The sequence below is a fragment of the Sciurus carolinensis genome, chromosome 7, assembly GCF_902686445.1.
Source record: "Sciurus carolinensis chromosome 7, mSciCar1.2, whole genome shotgun sequence".
Lineage (NCBI taxonomy): Eukaryota > Metazoa > Chordata > Mammalia > Rodentia > Sciuridae > Sciurus > Sciurus carolinensis.
Window position 1 is genome coordinate 103,848,826 of NC_062219.1, and position 20,342 is coordinate 103,869,167.

General features: G+C 41.0%; 1 protein-coding gene across 12 annotated transcripts in view; it reads left to right on the plus strand.

The window, feature by feature from the left end:
- Positions 1-20,342, plus strand: part of Pkhd1 (PKHD1 ciliary IPT domain containing fibrocystin/polyductin) — a 463,263-nt gene that overhangs the window by 21,932 nt on the left and 420,989 nt on the right. For 11 of the 12 annotated variants that reach the window (XR_007109414.1, XR_007109413.1, XR_007109415.1 and 8 more), the window contains 11 exons: positions 3,184-3,285; positions 4,085-4,180; positions 6,521-6,662; positions 8,710-8,824; positions 10,456-10,734; positions 11,782-11,871; positions 11,972-12,062; positions 12,743-12,885; positions 14,216-14,346; positions 15,290-15,465; positions 18,222-18,360. Coding sequence is in view for 9 of the 12 variants with exons in the window: in XM_047557741.1 (XP_047413697.1) it covers positions 3,184-3,285; positions 4,085-4,180; positions 6,521-6,662; positions 8,710-8,824; positions 10,456-10,734; positions 11,782-11,871; positions 11,972-12,062; positions 12,743-12,885; positions 14,216-14,346; positions 15,290-15,465; positions 18,222-18,360 (1,504 nt within the window). In the remaining 3 variants the exon portion in view is untranslated. The remainder of the gene's footprint in view (positions 1-3,183; positions 3,286-4,084; positions 4,181-6,520; positions 6,663-8,709; positions 8,825-10,455; positions 10,735-11,781; positions 11,872-11,971; positions 12,063-12,742; positions 12,886-14,215; positions 14,347-15,289; positions 15,466-18,221; positions 18,361-20,342) is intronic. The other variant, XM_047557743.1, reaches the window with a different exon arrangement.

Genomic DNA, 20,342 nt, shown 5'->3' on the forward strand with positions numbered 1-20,342 from the left:
GTCTAATGCATAGGTCCTTGATCCACATTGTACAGGGTGAGAGATAGGGGTATAATTTCATTTTGCTATATATGAATTTCCAGTTTTCCAGCACCAATTGTTGAAGAAGCTATCTTTTCTCCAATGTATATTTATGTTGTCTTTGTTTAGTATGAGATAACTGTATTTATGTGGGCTTGTTTCTGTACCATTGGTCTTCATGTCTGTTTTGGTGCCAATACCATGCTGTTTCTGTTATTATAGCTCTATAATATAATTTAAGGTCTGGTATTGTGATGCCACCTGCTTCAGTTTTCTTGCTGAGGATTGCTTTGGCTATTCTGGGCCTCTTATTTTTCCAAATGAATTTCATGACTGCCTTTTCTATTTCTATGAAGAACATCATCAAACCTTAATAGAAATTGCATTAAATCTGTATAGTGCTTTTGGTAGTATGGCTATTTCAACAATATTAATTCTGCCTATCCAAGAACATGGGAGAACTAACGTTCCATTTCTAAGGTCTTCTTCAATTTCTTTCTTTGGTGTTCCGTAGTTTTCATTGTAGAGATCTTTCACCTCTTCTGTTAGATTGATTCCCAAATATTTTATTTTCTTTAAGGTTGACAATTCCAAATCTTACGTGCATAACCAACATGCTCTATGAAGAATGCTGTTCTTGACATCCCACCCCAAGCTCCTCTGTGATCTGCAATCACTGTGAACTCCGGCATGCTGGGTAGACCAGAAGAATGCCTGATCACACAGTTATTTTGTATTTCCAGGGCCAAAGTTTCTTGGAATAAGGACTCTCAGGCCAGAACTTTTTCATAGCCAAGGAGGTTTGGGGGAGAGCAGAGATGGACAACCCCAAAGAGCCCTGGAATGAGTACATTGAGGGTTGGCATTCAATCACTAGTCCAGCTTGAGTAATCCAATAAGCTTCCTGAGCCTCAATTAAACAACCTAAAAAAAGGAACAATGTAGTGTTTGTTCTTCTAACTCCAAAAATTTTCTAAAGAAGTTGATGAGCAAGAATTTTGGACAACATCTAAGATTTCCCTCCCCGTCTCATTTCCATGTCCATTCAATGACTAATTTCTCTGTTTCGCTTCCCATATTTTTTCTTGAATATGATATATTCACTTTATTTCCACAACCACTGTCTAATTCTGGGCCCCATCATCTCTTGTTACATACTATGCTGCAATGGTTTCTTCAGCTCCGAAGAGTTTTTTTTTTTCCTACAACCCCCCACCCCCATCTGAGGGTCTGGGGATTCGAACCGCAGCCCTTGCTCATGCTAGGCCACCACTCTGCACAAGGAGCTATTTCTTCAGCTCCTGCTGCAATGGTTTCTAAGAGGCCCTTGCTCTGTTCTTTGCCCCTTGCTGATCCATGCTCTACATAGCCACCCTCACTCTACACCAGGCACATGTCTGATGCTTCTTCCCTGCATGCCATTCTGTAAGGGTTCTCATCCCCTACAAGAAAAGGTCCAGCTTCTATCTCCACCTGCTCTTCTTCTCCAGCTCCATCTCTCCATGTGTGTTCCAGTGACACTTGGAGACACTGTGCATTTCTTCTGCGTTTTCAGGCTATCACTTGATTTCAGTGTCCTTTCTCACCTTCACTTGTTCAGTGCTGATTCATCCTTTAAGATTTGGTTCAAGCTGGGCATGGTGTCACATGCCTATAATCCCAGCAGCTCAGGAGGCTGAGGCAGGAGGATGGCAAATTTAGAATGAGGTCCTAAGTCATTTAGCAAGACCCTGTCTCTAAGTAAAATATTTTTTAAAAAGGTTGGGATGTGGCTCAGTGGTTAAGTGCCCCTGGGTTCAATCCCCAGTATCAAAAAAAAAAAAAAAAAAAAAAAAAAAAGATTCAGTTCAGATGTCATCTCTAGACATTTTCTTCTATTCTTCTCTATCCTCACTATATCCCCAAACTTCTCCTCTGCACTTCATGTATTTTCTCTAATTTCACTAAACCAAACTATTATAACCTGGTCTGCGCATGACCTCCTCGAAGACAGAAACCATGTTTTCATCTTTATATCCCTAGTACCATAAATTAGGTGTTCTATGAATGTTGAAAAATTTACAAAATATCTACAACTTCGTTAAAAGTTTAAGAACTTCCTAAGTTAATTTTGTCTGTGGTCTGTGTAAGTTTGAATGCATATCAAAAGAATGTGTTAGCGGGGCATGGTGGTGTGCACCTGTAATTTCAGCTACTTTAGAGGCTGAGGCAGAAGAATCACAAACCAAGGAACAGTCTGAGCAACTTAAGATCCTGTTAGAAAAGAAAACAAAATAAAATAAAAGCATGAAAAGAAAAGAAAAAAGATTAAGAAGAAAGAATGCATTAATCTTTTCATGTAGCTAATAGGAAAATTTCAATATCAGTATAAAATGTGGTAAAATGTAGGTTAAAAAGAGGAGGTTATTATTAGTGATACATTCTTATATTTGAGTGTTGGAGATCAGGTTTTGCCCCTATATACCTTCTCTGCTTTTTCTCATGGGCAAAAGCCTTTGAAATATCTTCATCAAATTCATATTTTGAAGTGTCAGTCCTTCATGATTAGCTCCCTCCTTCAGTTTGTCAGAGAACATGGCTCCTCTTCCCCCTAGAGGGAGTGAAACTTTGAACAAAGTTTTATCACAGAAGAGGAATGGATGAGGTGAAGTGGGCATAAGTGGCACCCTGGGGTCTGGGAGCCAAACCAGAAGATCAAGGTGGTGAGCACACTGTGGGGAGCCTGCAGCTGAGTAATTTGTTCTTCTGCTTAGAGCACATCACAGATTCACGTGGGTGACTCCAAGCCTTGCCTCGTGTATCCAAAGTTGACTCCTCCAGATGGTGTAAACTGCTGTTCCTCACTTGTAAATAAAGTCCTTGAGGTTGAAAGACAGATTTCCCAAGAAAGCATCATGGTATACAGAAATTTTCCTGACATGATGAGTGACTCTGCATGTCCCCTCCATTTCAAATATTGATTGATATAATATATATTTATAGTCTTTTCTTGTTATGTGCATTTTAAAGTTGATTATTAGCAGAAAAAATTCCAACTATTGCTGGACTTAGAAAGTTATAGTAGAAATAAATTATGATAGCTTCTATTATTATCTGATTATCTGGGTCATATCCTGATCTATATTTGGAAGCTCACTTTTTTCCTTTTTTAATTTCTTTCAGAGATCCTATCCGTGTTTCCAGAAACTGGGAGCCATGGGGGAAGGACAGATATCACAATTACGGGAGACTTTTTTGATGATTCTGCCCAAGTTACCGTTGCAGGTAACTATGTTGGGATAGGTGAAAATAGTTCTCGGTTTCAAATGCTGTAGGAGCTAACATATCCCTGTGGCCTGGGACTGTGAGAGGAAAGCAGTCTTTGCCTTTTCCATAGTATCATGTCACTAAGGTCTTTTACCTGTTTGTGACCTGGTGGTTTTTTGGTCCTGTTCCTTTGCAAATGTGTTAGGAACAGGATGTCCTACAGATACACTTAAAATGCATGGGCAATTTCCTCAGGTGTCTCCATCTTGGGGGTGATGAGAAGAAAAAGGTACAGTTGCCTATTCATGGAGGTCTACTTCTATTAAAAAGCAAGCCCTCTCCTCATCTGCCCTCCTTAACTGGAGTAGGTGGGCACTGGCTCTGCAGACTCCTCTGGAATATCCCTTGGAAAACTCTTTTGTGGTACCTATCTAGAACCATTTGTTCTGCCAGGTGGTCTGCTTCTCTGGTCAGTGACACCCAGAATGCAGGACAGTGTCCCCACACACTCACATCACACTTACTCTTCCTGCTCAGCTGGTTGGTTCAGCAGCACATTCCCAGTGAATGGCATTGCATGGTGTGATTTTCTTTCTGGTTACCAGGAGCTGCCCTAGGCACTACTGCTTGGCCTTCTTCATTGCCTGGCCTCCTTTATTTGATTGACAATTGTTGGGATTCTATCCACATCTAGCCCTTTGGCTTAGGGTAGGACCCTGTTCACTTCAGTCTGGTCCTGCCATCATATTGACATATTTCTCTATCTATAGATCTACATCTGTATTTATATCTATGAAATTTAAAAAATTCTCCTTAGGCATTCCATGTGATATTAGACACGTGTCACCCAGGAAGATTGAGTGCACCACCCAGGCTCCAGGAAAGGGTACAAGGCTCACTGCTCCTCAGGCAGGTAAGAAAGTCACCAGACTATTCAATGAACTCTCCAGTTATACGCTTATTCACCAGGGCCTGGGGAATAGAAACAAACACGTTAGAATTCTGTCTCAGCTGCTTGACTGGCTAGCTCAGTGGGCTCTGGGTCCATGATACCATTTCAAAGCCTTCATATCAGGGAGGTTCTGAGCTGCTTTATTCAGCTGCTTTGTGACACTGCACTCCTAGCCCCAGTCAATGTGTAGCCAGGGGAGTTCAACCGAGACCATGATCCAGAAAGCATAACCACCATGCAGACACTAGCTGCTGAAGGAAATCTCCAAACTGCCTCCCTGCATCTGAGGGGTCAGTTGCTTGTTCTTTATCTAAGAAGATAGGAGCAGTGGAGCGTGCTCTTCTTTGCTTATAAGAGTACTATTAGATAAGGCAGGAGAGTGGGGCACAATGGGGTGCATTTAAATGTTGTTTTTCTCCCCTGTGGGCATCTGTCTGTTGCTTTCAAAAATAGGGCTGTATTGTAACATTGCCACTAGCATAGATCCACAGTGGGTAGGAATGGAGGAAGCCAAGTAGCAGGTGCCACCTGTCCCTCTCTATTAAAAGCTTCCACCTCATAGCTGCAAGCACTTTTCTGCTAAGCATTAGAATTGGAGGCTGAAGTGTAGTTGGGTATTAAAGGTGGTTGGCATGTTACCCAGCTCAGAAACACAGGCTGCACATCTGTGCACAGGGCTGACCTAATGGTTAAACTAGATGCAGTGAGAGACAACTCCAGAGGCTCAATGCTTGCAAGAAGAGTTGCCCCACAGGGGAGGAAAACTTTCTAAAGAAAGGCCATTCAGGTGTGAAAATGCATGCAAAGCTTTGGCTTGAGATTTTTCCAGCTCCCAGATCCACAGTTTTTACTTAAGGAAAGCTCCCATCCAAGGAAACAAAACTACTAAAACAAGTAATTGAGAGAATGTGTGTTTCCTGTGTCAGGAAATACATAGCTTGCTCCCTTGTTGAGCGTTTCCCGCCTTAGCTGCCTGGGCAGTGGTCCGATAATTTCCTGAAAGCAGCTATTTCTGAAGGTAGTGTCCTTTTTGAAAAGCTTTTGAAGTTTCTGCCATGGAAGTAGGGCAAACTACTATGCAAAGAAGTGTTTTTCCACCATGGAGCAGGGTGGTTTCGGCTTCTAGGGGACATTTGGCAGTGTCTGAAAGAATTTTAGCTGCTATACTTTGGGATGGTGGTAGTGATACTGGCACCTGGTTGGTAGAGGCCAGGGCTGCTGATCAGCATCCTCTGGTGCACAGGACAGACCATAATAGTTACCCAGACCTAAATGTCAACAATGCTGAGGTTGAGAAACCCTGGGTTAAAGTAATATTCTTAAAATATGCTCTTAATTTTCTGTTTATCCCTTACCTACCTCTCCATCTTATGGAGGGCCAACCGTAGTATAAAATAATAATAATGACCCTTGCCATCTCTGCTGGACACTTACTACATTTCAGATTCTGTGTATTGAATGTATTTCCAGCTTCTTTAGTCCTGGGGTCTCATCTCTATTGGCTCCATTTTGATGCAGGACAAAATGAAGACACAGGGGGAGGGGAATTAAGCAATTTGTTCAAAGCTACATGTCTAGTAAGTGGAAGAACTGGGATCTGAATCCATAGCTAGGAGTCCAGAGCTTTCACCCTCAACCTGAGTCAGTATCCAATATTGATCACACATTTGCTTTGTCCTCAGGGTTTGCTTAATTTAAACACAAATTAATAAGCAGATCATTTAAAATGTCACCTAATAGCAGTATGCCACATAATTGACTCTGAATGTAGTTCTACACGTTGAAGTGGCAGCACTTGAAAAATTTAAGGATTGCCAGTTTTCTGGGAAAAGTGGATTTTTATGGAATGGAATTTCCAGACTGAACTGGACCTTAAGAGATACTGAAGTCCACTTGAGGTTTTGGGAGGCACAAAGACAGCCATGCTACAAACACAACCACTCTGTTCTCCTTCACTCATGCAAAGCATTTGTCTGTTCTGTTTGTTCCCTAGGACTCAGTTCTCTTCTCCAGAACTCCTGTTTAAAGGGGCTCTTCTCTGGTCATCTGAGAGCATCTCCCTTTACTGTTTCCATTAAGTTTCTCTTTTTAAAAGGTGGCACTCTACCTAAGGAATATTTTCTGCTTTCCAGAACATTGGTAGTATCTGTAGAGCCTCTCATGTGATTACTCCATCTTCTCAGGTGACTCATCTTTACAGAGAGTACCTGGGTCATTTTTCACTCTGTAATTTGAAATATAGTAGTTCCCCAATTTTGGGAAGGATCTCTCTGGTGGTTATGAGTTGTATATGTCTTGCAGGCAACCGGGGGCTTCTTTTTGAAGTTGGAGTTGCTGCTGATGGCTTGGAACTGACTGAAGCCACCCCTGGGTACAGGTGGCAGATTGTGCCTAATGCTAGTTCTCCGTTTGGATTTTGGTCAATGGAAGGACAACCTTTCAGGTATGTTGTAGGAAAACTGGGAGTACTTTACTAGCTTAGATGAGGCTGATACAGATAAGTAAGGCAGTGAGGTTTCCAGAGGAGGACTCATCACACCAGCCGATTTAACAACAGAGCTTGACAGTGTTCTCAACTGTTAGTGACCATCAGAACTTAGTGAAGATTTAGAACCAAATATTGATTAATATGTAAAATTCATATTTTCCACAACATTGATTACAATCTGCTTTGGAGATGATTATTGGAATATCAAGCTAAGAAGTTTTGGTGGACAGCAGAGAAGAACCTCCTGTAGATGTGGTGGAGATGAAGTGAACACCTGGTTGACACCAAAGACACAAGAACTTTCCCTTTGGGCCTGTGAAGAATCAAAGGCTGGGCAGTGGCAATTCTGTTGGAACAGCCATCCACTGCTGAAAGTCGACCCCATGGCCAGTATACAACAGTGCACACTCTCATGACTCTGAGAGACATGGTTTTCTACCATAGTTACTGCTGGTGATCATGAGTTTCTTGTTTAGTGTTTTGAGTCTTTACTTTCTTTAGTGCCAAGATTTGTAGCATTCTAAAGTAATCTTAGAAATAGAAAAAGTTCAAGAATTGTTTAGACACTACTTCCTTAGTGCACTCTCACGGTAGATGGAGAAGTTAATCCGTTACTGTGCAGTGGAGTTCTTCTCCCTTCAAAACCCTTCTCAGAGGACAGTGGTGGGGGCTGGATGTGAACTGAGTCTGAGACCCCTTCCAGGGATTTTACCATTTTAGATTTCAGCTCAGTTGTGAAATGACAGGCACTCTCCCTTGTCTAGGGAATTCCAGGCAAGGATGAGGTCAAAGAGGAAAGGTACACTATTGGTACCTAGAGTCTCATTAACTAGGGATTGAAACAACAGTTTATGGTTTAAAGTTGGTATAGTCACCTGTGGTCCATTGTAGTACCTAGTATGCATCTTTATCATGGTTTTTGAGGACTGTTAATAATGTTTAGAGAAAAACTTTTCAGCCAAATTCAATGTGTTAATCAGTGAGCCCCAACCATTTCAAAACGGCAAAAGCAAAAACAAAAAGGGTTTTGACTCATATGATAGGACTTGTAGGTTATGTCCCTTTCACTGTCATTTTGAGGAATCACAAACCAGGTAGTAACTCATTTTCCTTTCTCTCTCCTCTTCATTTTTTAAAATCTAAAATTTAAAATCAAATATTGGTGTATTTATGTATTGATTCATAATTTAATGTTGTTATATTGGTGACTCTTTAAAATTGTTATTTTGGAAACCACTTTCAAATATAAAATTCTCTCTAAAGACAAAAATACTATATGTACATTAAAGGAAAAATTTAAAACTTCTTCATAGTGATGACCTGATGATTTTTAGAAAATAACATAGGAAGAAAATACTCTTGGTATATATTTAAGTCGTTTGATCAGTTTTTAAACTGCATCTATCTCTAAGATCACTAGAATTTATCTTGAAACATTTTTTTAAAATTGACTTATTTTTAACATGTTTCATGAGACTGCCTATGATCTTTTTCAGTTAATTTTTTGACTTTTAATTTGAAATTCTTGACCCTTCAATTGATTTTTCTCTATGAGCCATAATTATTTCTAATTTGGAGATTATTCTGCAGGTGTTGAGGTTGTCTGGGAAGCTCAGAGCAAATTCTGATGGGTGGTCACTGTTTACTTCTGATCCTGTGAATGACATTACATTGGTGGAGTTACCACCATGGTCGATGGCCTGTGCTGGCTGTGGCAGGCCTACTTCTTAGCTGGGCTCCATAGCGTCCTACACTGTTGCTGCGATGTTCCCAGTGATGCCACGACCACAGAGGGATTTGTGGCCTTGTGAAGACTGAGGTACTGAGACGACCAGGATTTATGGCTCTTCCTAGAACATCCTGGACAATCATGTGGTGTAAGAGTCAGGTTTTTCATCATTATTACCATAAAGAAAAGGAAAGAACAAGAACAACCATATGTTGGCTCAGCAATTCAGACCTTGGTTAGTCTCACTTGACTCAGTGTTCTTCTGCTTTATAGAGCGCGGCTCAGTGGGTTCTTTGTGGCTCCAGAGACAAATAATTATACCTTCTGGATCCAGTCAGACAGCCCAGCTTCCTTGCATTTCAGTTGGTCAGAGGAACCAAAGGCTAAGGTATTCACCGTCCTCTCTTTTTCCTTTTCTTTGTCCCCAGTCCTATACCCTTGAAAAAAGATGAATAGAAGCAAAGCCCTCATTTCTTTCTTTCTTTCTTTTTTTAAAGCTCTCATTTCTATAGGTGATTGTAATATTCCATGAGATGATCAGGGACTTTAATTGTTGAAAAAGAATGTAGCTGAATATAATGGAATCTACTATTTATTGAGCATTTACTGTAAGCCAGGCATTCTGCTACTGTTTTTACATATCTCACTTCTAATCTTCACTGCATATCTGTGAGATATGTATATTTATCTCCATTTTCCAGATAAGGAAATTAAGGCTAAGAAGGATTGTATAGCCAATCCCAGACAGCATGGATAATAAGAGGCATATATAGATTCATAATCATATTTGTCTGGCTTCAAAACATACACCTTGTCTACTAATTTTGGGTAGAGATATAACCAGCCTCATTTAGAAATTTTCCCATAAACTTTGGAGAAAAAGAAAAGATGCCTTTTAAAAACAGCCAAATGGAACCACCATATAATATGACCCAGCTATACTACTCCTAGGTATTTATCCTAAAGAATTAAATCAACATACTATAGTAATACATGCATACCCATGTTTATAGAAGCAGCACAATTCACAATAGCTAAAGTGTGAAACCAGCCTAGCTGTCCTTCAGGGGAATAAAGAAAATGTGGTATATATATACAAAATGGCATTTTATTCAGCCATAAAGAAGAATTAAATTATGTAATATGCAGGAAAATGGATAGAATTTGAAAACATTATGTTAAGCAAAATAAGCCAAGCTTAGAAGGTCAAGGGTCATTTTTTTTTCCTCATATGTGAAAGTTAGAGAGTAAAAAGGAAAAGAAACGTGGGAAGGATCTCATGAAAATTAAAGAGAGATCAGGAGAGTAGAGGAAAGAGACCAGGAGAGGGAGGAGGGAAAGGAAATACTGGGGAGTGATATTGACCAAACTATATTGTTATATTGTGTGCGTGTACAAATATGTAACAATAAACCCATCATTATGTACAACTATAATGTACCAATAAAAATATGGAAAAATAAACATGAAAAAAGCAGCCAAGATTCATTGTGTCATTGACAGAAAGCTGCCAAACTTTGAATTTGGAATTGATTTGCTAGTTGGTTAGAGAAAGGTCATATATTTTGATGTCCTTGAGTCATTCCAGGTCTCTCCAGAGCTTCATACTACTTTTCTCACAACATCATGCAGACCTGTGTTGTTAGGTTGGCTGCTCCTGCTTTAAATGGTCTGTCTGGCCTTATTTGAATTCTACTGAGAGAGAGAGAGAGAGAGAGACAGAGAGAGAGACAGAGAGAGAGAGAGAGAGAGAGAGACAGAGAGAGAGAGAGAGAGAGAGAGAGAGAAAGGGAGAGCTGGAGAGAGGGAGAGAGAGGACATGGAGAGAGGGAGAGAGAGGAGGTGGAAAAGCATGAGTATGAGCCACCACGGGGCCAAGGTGACCGACTGGGCCAACTTGCTGGACAGGGCCATTGAGTTCAAAAAAGTCACTTTGGTAGCTCCAGACACCCAACCATTTGAGAAGCAAATGCCTGGAAACGTCATAATGTTTGTCCTGACATGCTTATTCGGGCACAGGTGGAAGTGGCCTCCATCAGGGTTGGCACTGCTGACTGGTTTGACTCCTGGGAGCAGAATGGGAATGAAGGACCCTGGCAACAGAAGACTCCTAAGATGGAACTGTTGCAGGGAGCCAAGTACTACCTGGAAGCAGAGCATTATGGGACAATTCCTAGCAAGGGAATGAGAATTGGGGTTCAGATCCACAACACCTGGTTGAATCCCGATGTGGTCACCACTTACCTCCGAGAGAAGCACCAGATCCGAGTCCAAGCCCAGAAACATCCAGAAATACAGGTCTGTATAACTTTCTAGTCTCATGGAGCTGAAAGTCTTGTTTAGTAGAAAAACTACTGTCTGGGACAGGGGACCAGAGTTGTGATTATAATTCTGTTAATTCTGTTGTTAAGGACAGGATATCTACTAAATAGGCTTGTGAGTTTTTTTTTTTTTTTTTTTTTTTACTGCAGTTTTATTATTGGGATTAGCTTACTCATTGACTTAGTTTTAGGAATTTAAGTTCTAGGTAAGTCTTTTTTTTTTTTTGAAAACTTGTTCCCCAGAGTACAGTTAAGATCCTTCAAACACACTCTAACACACACAAACACACACATACACATATACACACTCATGTGAGCACACATGAAACACAATAGTTTTTTGACTAATTCAGGTTCTATTTCCTGATATGCTATACTTTCTAAGTCTACTCATAAAGGTTGTCCTTTGAATCTTTGAGTTTTACCCCATATTTTTTGTTGAGAAACTTTGATGTACTTTTTGTCATTCACTTTTTTGATGTACAAAGACAAATCAATATGGATTCTGCCTTCTAAAGCTTCTAGTCTAACAGTAACATGTACATAGATAACCATAGAGCAAAGTAGAAAATAACAGGTGATTTAAGAGATTAAAATCTATATAGATCTTATTCCAGAACAAAAACATAATGTGCACAACAGAGAATGTGTTGGAAGCAAAGCAGGGACTGAATAAGCCTCTGGGAGAGTGTGACAAGTCATATGGTTGCTTCTGTCTCCTGGCCCACCATGTAGAAAATGGTTGGTGAGAAAGGCTGGAAATGGGACATTCAGTGGCAACTTCTAAGTCTCATGCTCTTGGAAAAGCAACACAGATAAATAAGGAGGCAGATACATATATTACTCCAAGAAAAAAGTTTTCATTAGGTGATGATGCTGTGTCTTCAGAGCCTTCTAGATCATAGTGCGTTTAGAAAACTGAAATTATTATGAAATGGAAATAGCAATGGGAGGAGACATGTTCTGTGTTTCCAGACTGACTTTGGCTTCATCAATTAGTCCTGTCTCTCTTGACTCTATTTAGATGCTGAATGTATCAGGCAGAGGAAACCTTTTTCTTATGTGGGACAATGTCTCTAGCCAGCCAATCCCTGCAAACGCCACAGCCCATCAGGTGGGATCCTTCTTCAAATAAGGAGGAGTAAGGAGGGAGAACTAGGGGTGGTCTTGATGCTCATTGTATGGAATCCTGGTAATCTTTTTCCTTTTAATAGATTCAAACCACCATTGAGGAGTTACTTGCGGTAAAATGCACACTGGAACCCCTTTCTGCCAACATTCTCCTCCGGCTTGGATTTGAACAAGGTGGTGTTTCTGGCTTGGCAAATTCTGATCCTCTTTCCCACCATCTTCTTCTACTTTTCTGTAAAAGGAACGATCTCGTTTCCTTTCCAAGGTGCTAACAGAATCAAAGAAAAATGGGAACACTAGATTTGGACACTGAGTGGCCAAAGGAGCAGCTACGTGCTTAGGAGGGAGAAGTTGGCATGGGGGTCAGGAGAAAGGCAAGGCGATCCTCCTGAGCTGCTAGGTAGGGTGAGGGATTGTGGGCCATGCAGCGGGAGGAGGTGGAGGTGCAGCAGACACAGCAACAACTGTACAATCCTGTTTAGTTCAAAATGCATCCAAAAGAATTATTACATAAAAAAGTGGTCTTAAGAAATTCATAATATGTGAGGGTGTCTTCTTAAAATTACACTAGGTGAGCTGAATTCCAGTTGACTATCTCTGTCTCTTGGCTTCTCAGTTCTTTTTCATGTCTTGGTCCACAGAGAAAGTGGTAATGGATGTGCATGTCCAGGCAGATGGAAAGGGTTTCTTAAAGCTGGAGCCTTCGATCTGCATGAATGCCATGCCCAGCTTTCCTGAGGGCTGAGGGGCCAATATCAGAGAGCACACATAACCATTCCCTGCCCACATATTGGGAAGCTCTATCTGGTTTAACATCTTTGCCTACCTTCCTGTTTTACCTGAACTGCATCCAGGCCTGGAAGGTTCCAGCTCCGATGGGGATCTCACCAGTGGGACAGAGCCCTTCTGTGGTAGATTCAGCCTCCATCAGCCTCGGTACCTTGTCCTGACACTCTCAGCTACCCAAATGAGCTATCGACTAGATGAGTACCCACATGTGAGTAGCAGCCTCAAGCTTCCAGGTTCACTGGGTCATGAGGGGTTGATAGTGTTCTCTGGGTTTCAGACTGAAAACCTCCTGAAAAAGAAGTGATTGCTGTGATTTCCCCAACGCATGTTAGGAGGGGATCCTTGGTGTCTTAACTGCTGCTCCATGTGAAAAGACACACCTGGCTCCCACTCGTATGTTGTCATCTGGAAATACTTTTATTATCTATAAGCCTACAAAAGGTTTTCTTTGCAGACCCTGCAGTCAGACTGTCAGACTCTGGTTTTGAATCCTAACTACACCCTACATGCCCTCAATATCTTAGTTAAGTACAATATCTCTCAGTTTACTCATCTGAAAATTGGGTAATAATGTGGTCTAACTCTCAGGAATGTGGTAAAAGTTAAACAAGATGATCTATTAAAGTGCTTGCACAGAGGTCTGGACTTAGGAGGCTAGTTATTGTTATTATGGTTATTGTTATTACTGATTGATTGATTGACAAGTTTTTGGAACATCTCTTACATCCTTTGCTTCAATAGCTCTGCCATCCTTCATAAAAGAGATGCAGCTCATTTGTGCTTTGGGAACCAGAGTGAAATCTGGAAAGGTGGAGCTCATGGCAGCAATTTTGTCTTTTCATAGTTGTGTTATAATGGGAGTGAGGCTAAATGGCTCTGGTCAGGGGCCCTACCTACCTCAACCTCTCCTCTATTGCAGGCTCCCAATAGGGGTTGATTGCCCTTTAGGGGAGAGTTGGAAATGCATGGAGATATTTTTGGTTGTCACACTGGGGAAGTGCTATTGGTAGTAGCAGGAAGAGACCAGGGATGTGGCTAAGCATACTACAACATGCAGAAAAGTCCCCACAACAATGAGTTACCCAGCTCCCCTGGTATCAATAGTGCTAAGGTTGAAAATTTCTTATGCCAGAAATCCTTGCATTTATTTGAGTTAGAAACCAAGGATGCTGGGGAATTAGAGTTGAAGAAAGGCTCAGAGAGGGTGAGTGATTCATTTAAGTTTGCTCAGATAATTGGGTTAAAGCAATTAAGATAGGATACTTTAAATTCTTAGGCATTTGAAAGTTCTGTTGAATGCCAGTATTTTTTAATCTCAAAAAAGAACTTATTTACCCCTAACTTTATTGAAGTAAGTAAATAACAACTTACTGTAAATTATTCACATCTCAGCTGGACTGGTAAGCTGCAGGAAGGGAGGAACTGGGCTCTCTCATATCATGTGGCAGGGTTCTAGACATGTGGTCCCCTTGTTACACCTTGTTTAAATCACTGCTTCTTGCACTAATGGAACTGAAGGACTTATTTTGTATCTATAGCTGTGTCTTGCATACAAAGGTCACATGAATAAGATCCTGAAGATGACTGTGTCTTTCACAATTGGCTTGCAAACCATCAAAAAGAAGAACAGCACCTGTTACTGGAGTTTGCCTGGGACCAGCCCTGAGAGGTAGGAGTTTGGTGGGAAGGCAATGGGAGGATTCTTCCAGTTGGGAGAATTGGGGACAGTGACTCACTTGAGATACTGAGTCTTATATTTGGGACTCAGTTATAACATGAGGCTTTGAACTTGCTTTATTTGACAAACCAGTTTGACTTAAGAGCAGTTAGTTTTTAAGAATAGTGCCAGGCGTGGTGGTGCATGCCTGCGATCCCCGTGACTTGGGAGGCTGAGGCAGTAGGATTGCGGGTTCAAAGCCAGTCTCAGCAATTTAGCAAGGCCCTCATCAACTCAGTGAGACCCTGTCTCTAAATAAAATATAAAAAAGGGCTGGGGATATGCCTTAGTGGTTAAGTACCCATGGATTCAAGCCCCAGTATTAAAAAATATATATATAGAATAGAATAGTTCCTAGAAGGAGTTCGACATTCTTAAAGGAACAGAATCATAGAACCTGCTATTTGGGAAAGAATTCAGAGAACATACTTTGACATAATAGAGGAGGAAAATTGAGAATTTATGATTCACCAAAATGTATTTAGTTAGTGTCTCTGGAAAGATGAAGGCATCCTAATCCTTGATTCAGGGCTCTTTTCACATTTTTCTTCTGGGTCTTTCAGTGAATTCAAATCTAAATGAGTCAGTAATGCACAGGAGCATCAGTCTTACCTATGGTTAGAGCTCAACATATAATCTGCTTAAGATGCTCAATTAAATTGTAATTTAAAAATGCTGCTGATGCTGAGTGTCATGAGTTAATGATGGACTCACAGAGTGACTTTCTAGTGTTATAGCCAAAGCTGAGCTGAACCTACCTCAGGTGGATATTTGTACCCAAGGCACATAAGCTGCTTTGGCACAGGGCTTGTGAAGCCTCTTTCCTGGCTGCAGAGTCCTTGGACAGGACTGTGGATGTTACTCAGAGACTTTTTCCTCCCTGTGCCGTTTACAGCTGGCAGTTCACATGCACTGACCTCTGGGACACGTGCTTGCATGGCTCCAGGGACCTCCAGCCCCCTCTGTCAAATGTCCCTGTGTTGGTTCATCAGATTGTCCTCCTTCCTTCACCTCAGGAGACTGGTCAGCTCTGTGTGGATGAAATTATTATTGCAGACACAAACGTAACAGGTGATCATCAAATCCGCTGTCCTCCATGAGCCTGCCTGTCAAATGCCTATCTCACACTTTCCTGCTAGAGGTTGCTGTTCTTTTAATAGGAGGAATGACTGATTCTCCCCCTTACCTGCTGTGGTTCTGAAAGCAGACTGGTTGAAGCGGGGTGCTCTTGGTCTACTTCTCTCTCACTGATTCTTTTTCTCCCTGTTTATCTCATTATTTACCTTTGTTTCTGGTGCTTGTGTTCTTACCCTAACTTTATCACTTTCTGACTGGGAAGCTTTGGTTTCCTCATCTGCAAAATGGGTATAAGAAGGAAACTACCTTAGTGAATTACTGTGAAGATTAACCAAAGTTTCATCTAAACCACTCATTACAGGCCCTGACCATAGTGTGCTTTACAAATGTAAGCAATTAATATTATTGTTATTAGGTCGGCAGAATTTTTCCACCTCTCAATTTAATTTTTCTGTCATACAGAGTGCTGGAAGTATTGCAGTGTTATTTGGTCTCATACATAGGCTCAAGGTCTGATTTATGAACTTGAAGGAAGACAGGAAGAGTGGAGAGGGGAGCCATGTGTTCCTGAGAGAATGCCTCTGTCCTTCTTTCTGTCCATCCAGACTCCTCGGACCACTCATTCTTCAGAGCTCAGACCTGGTCCCTCTCCCACAAAGTTTCCCTTGGCCTGTCTTGGTTGCAGTGTTCTCGCCTGGCTGGGCTGTCCTACTAGTCATAGAGACACAGTGCTACCAGGGGCTCAGTGAGTCTGGCTGTGTTTAATGTGGACCATGGTGAAGACCCAATGGTGTAGTTTGCTCTTAGGACCTCCAGACTTCTCAGTTTTGCTCCTTTTTCTTTTCTGTTAAATATTTTATGACTTTGGGGCTCAGTTTTCCTGTTTTTTTTTTTTTTTTTGAAATCTTTTCACTCTCCAAGGAGAAAAGATGATATAGTCACTTGTACTTTGATTTACAAAGTGTCTAACTTTTCAGTTTTTTGTTTAAAAATTGCATATCTAAGTAAAAGGGATATTAGGGGCAGGTGACAAGAAGACTCTTTGTCAGCTCTGAAATTACATCATCTCTGATACTCTTCAAAATTTCATCTCCTATCTGTTTCAGTGAGTTAAGTGCTTTTTGAGCATCTGGGTCAGACTGGGCCATTGCATATATTTCAAACTGTTCGTATTCTGGCACACTTAGAAAATGACAGTATCCCAAAGGCATGCAAGGATACCTCCTGAATTTCTTGGTGCCTAAAACAACTGGCTGGGGGACTTTGGTGTCCCCAAGTGCTGTTTGGATTTCCAGAGGACTGAAGGGATCAGTATTTCATACACTTGAACCCACTAGTTGGAAAACTCTGGACTAGGTAACAGTTGCTGTTTCACTTTCTCCTCTTTCTCCTTTAAATGCCATCCTGACCCCTCACACCCTGGAAGCCGCTGCCATCTTTTTTGCCAGCAAATGCTCTGTGGGTCTGGAATCATCTAGGAGTGAGTAAGGAGAGAGCAGGAACAAGGAAAGAAGCCTAGGGTTGGCTTAGGTGAAATGGCTTCCAACTTTGTCAAGTTACTGTACCAGCAATGACTTTGAGGATTAGTTAATGGCAACATAAACACTACTCAATTGGGCTCAAATTTCAAAGTTAATTATATTTCATTTATTTGATCCATTTAATATTTAATTATATTCACCTATCTAATGTCCTCTAGAAAACATTATTTTTATCTAGTGGTAACTTCTATATATTTTCCATTTAGTTCTCAGAAGTTCATGAGATGATCCTATTACTTTCATGCTATGCTTGAGGAAACCAAGACTAAAGGGGTTTCTCTTAACCCTTAACTTTCCCCTTTCTCTTCTCAGAGCACACAGCTGGGATGTGGGGGAGATCAGAATCTAGGCATCACTGACACTTGAGCAGAACCTTCAGGGATGCAGCTGACCAAATAATCATTTACTGAACACCTACTCTGTGTCCAGCGTTGTTCTAAACATTGGGCATACAAAGATGGATAAACCAAGGATATTGCCCTTGAACTCTTTACTATCTGAATTTAAAAAAAAAAATTATTGGCTCCTTTTAATTATACATGACAGCAGAATCCATTTTAATATAATTATATAGCCATGGAATATATCTTATTCTAGTTAGGATCCCTTTCTTAGAGATGCTGGGATTCACCACGTTGTTTTCATATAGGTACATGGGAAAATTATGTCAGATTCATTCGACTGTTTTTGAAGTTGTCTTTTACCCAGTGCCTAATAGGAGAGTAAAAGAATATTAAAATATATGGTGCTGGTCTCACTAAATTCCCTGTCATAAGGTTGTTGTCAGTTATGCATGTCATGATGCCCACCTTACAAATGGGAAAACTGAGCCACCGGGAGTTCATGTGGACAGGCTTAGTGGAGACCCAATAGAAGTGGGGAAAGTTTACTCTTTCAGTCCCCTGTGAATTAACACTGTGATAGAGTTCCTGTGTGGTCTGCCTCCAAGAGCACAGTGACCTTTGACTGGGAGCTTATGGGACTTTGCTATTGAATCAGTCCTCTACTGAAACCATGACTTTGCATTTCCTTTTGGTATTAAAACTGAATGGTGGGTCTTTCTGCCTCCTCTCTCTTTTCTTTCTGTGGTAGCAGGTGAGTAGGAACCTGTGCTTTAAGGGTTCACTGTGAGCCGAGTAACCTAACACCTCCAGATGGGATTCCTCACACCTTGAGTTATTTGATAATAATGGGATCATTGATTTTCAGTTTCTCAAGCTGATTCTGGAACAGCTCGTCCAGGTGGGAACCTGGTGGAATCCATTTCTGTGGTGGGATCCCCTCCAGTCTACAGTGTAGCCTTCTGGTTGGCTTGTTGTGGCTTGGAGCTCCCGCTCATCACTGCACGGTAGGGAGTGGTTTTGTACCCCTGTCCCTCCTTAGGATTGCTGGTTGACTGAGGGGATACAGAAGTGGGTCTTTTATCTGGATAAGGACCTGTTCTATTGCTTAAAGGAATGTTCTCATCTTGAGTATCCAGCATCAGACTCACCAGGCTGTCTTGCTAAAACAGATTGCTGGGCCCCACTTACAAAGCCTCTAATGAAGTAGGTTTGGGGCAAGGCCTGAGAGTTTGCATTTTTAATGAGTTCTCTGGTGATGCTGATTCTGCTGTTCTGGGGACTACAATTTGAGAACTATTTTCTATTAGATTTGTTCTAAAGTAGTTGAATTTTTGTGCTGTTCAACATTCACATCAGCACTGTTTTCTGTGTACTCTTCCATTCCATTTCCCATATTGATCTTGTGGAAGTCCTTTGAAGTTAAATGAAAGTCTTAAGGAACAAAAACAGGCATTTCTGAGAATGCACCACCAGATGGCACTAGAATGCCACAAGCCTCGCTTCTTAATGTGTCAACCATTTCTACACATGGTTTTACAAAGCAGCAACTAAGGGTCAGGCTTCTAGAAGTCTGTGGAACACATGCATGCTTCAGTTTGTTCTTTTAACTTTTCATTTACACTCCAGTAGGATGGGAAGAATTGAAGGGGAGGGAAAGAAAGCTTGAACTTGCATTTTATTTTCCTTAATATATTGTTTGTCCCATGATCCTCTGGGCAGGAAAGGGGTTAAAACCACCACCAGAATGAAGGGGTGAGAGACTTCAGTGGTGAAGAGGAAGCTTCCATATTGGCTGGCTCCAAATGCCAAAGTTATTAACTCTGAAGCAATAACAGTTATTTTAAGTCACTGAGCGGTTTCACATTGAGAGTAGTCCTCACAACCTTCCTTGCTGAGTATTCCTCAAGTCTCTTGGCTCCTCTGGAAGCTTCTGGCCTAAGCAAGACAGAACAACCTTCAGACTAGGTTCTCCAGGATACATACCCCACTCAGGCAGTGCCATTCTGTCATTTTTCTACGTTGGCTTGTATTCATAAAAATATATAGTACTTAAATAAGACTGTTGACAGAAATTGTATATGTCTGTTATTGAAATTGTGGAATATACAGAAAAACACATAGAAGCTAAAATTCATTTGCAGTCCCGCTGCTGAGAGATAACTTCTATTAACACATTGGGTCTATGTTCTGCATTTTTTCTAAGCAGTTTTTGCATACATATATCCATGTATATTTTGACATTTTAAACCTCAAATTGGGATCATACATTACATCCTCTATGTATAACTTGCCCTCTTCACCTAATATTATAGGTGGAATATTTCCCCAATTCTTTAAACACCCTTTGGCAATGATTTCTATTGACTGACTTGGTCTGTTTGGCTTCTAGAACAAAATAACACAGATGGGATATCTTATATAGAACAGAAATTTATTTCTCACAGTTCTAGAGGCAGGAAAATCCGAGATCATTGCTCCAGCAGGTTCAGTGTCTGGTGAGGGTTTGTTTCCTGGTCTGTAGATAACACTTTCTCATCATGTCCTTACTTGGAAGGAAGGAACATCTCTTTGGGACCCCATTCTGTAAGGTCACTATTCCTATGCATGAGAGCTCTACCCTATGACCTAATCACTTCCCTAAAAGTTCCACTTCCCAATAGCATCACCTTGGGGATTAGGATTTCAACATGTGAATTGTGGGGACACAAATGTTCACACCAAAGCATTAACTAAATAGTACTCCATTTCATGATGTGTCACAATTTATTGGACCAATGTGTCATATTCAAAGCAGTTTTGGGCAGGCAGTGTGTTTGTAGACAGGAGTTATAAAGAACTGGGCTAGTTGGAGTGACTGAATGTGCTTCGGCTGGGGTTACTGGGTGGGGAAGCACCTGTGGGCCAGAGCACACTGACTTTTTGTTTGATTATGTAAATGGGACTAGAGAAAACCAAGTTCTCTTTCAACTCTGGTGATTGAAGTCAC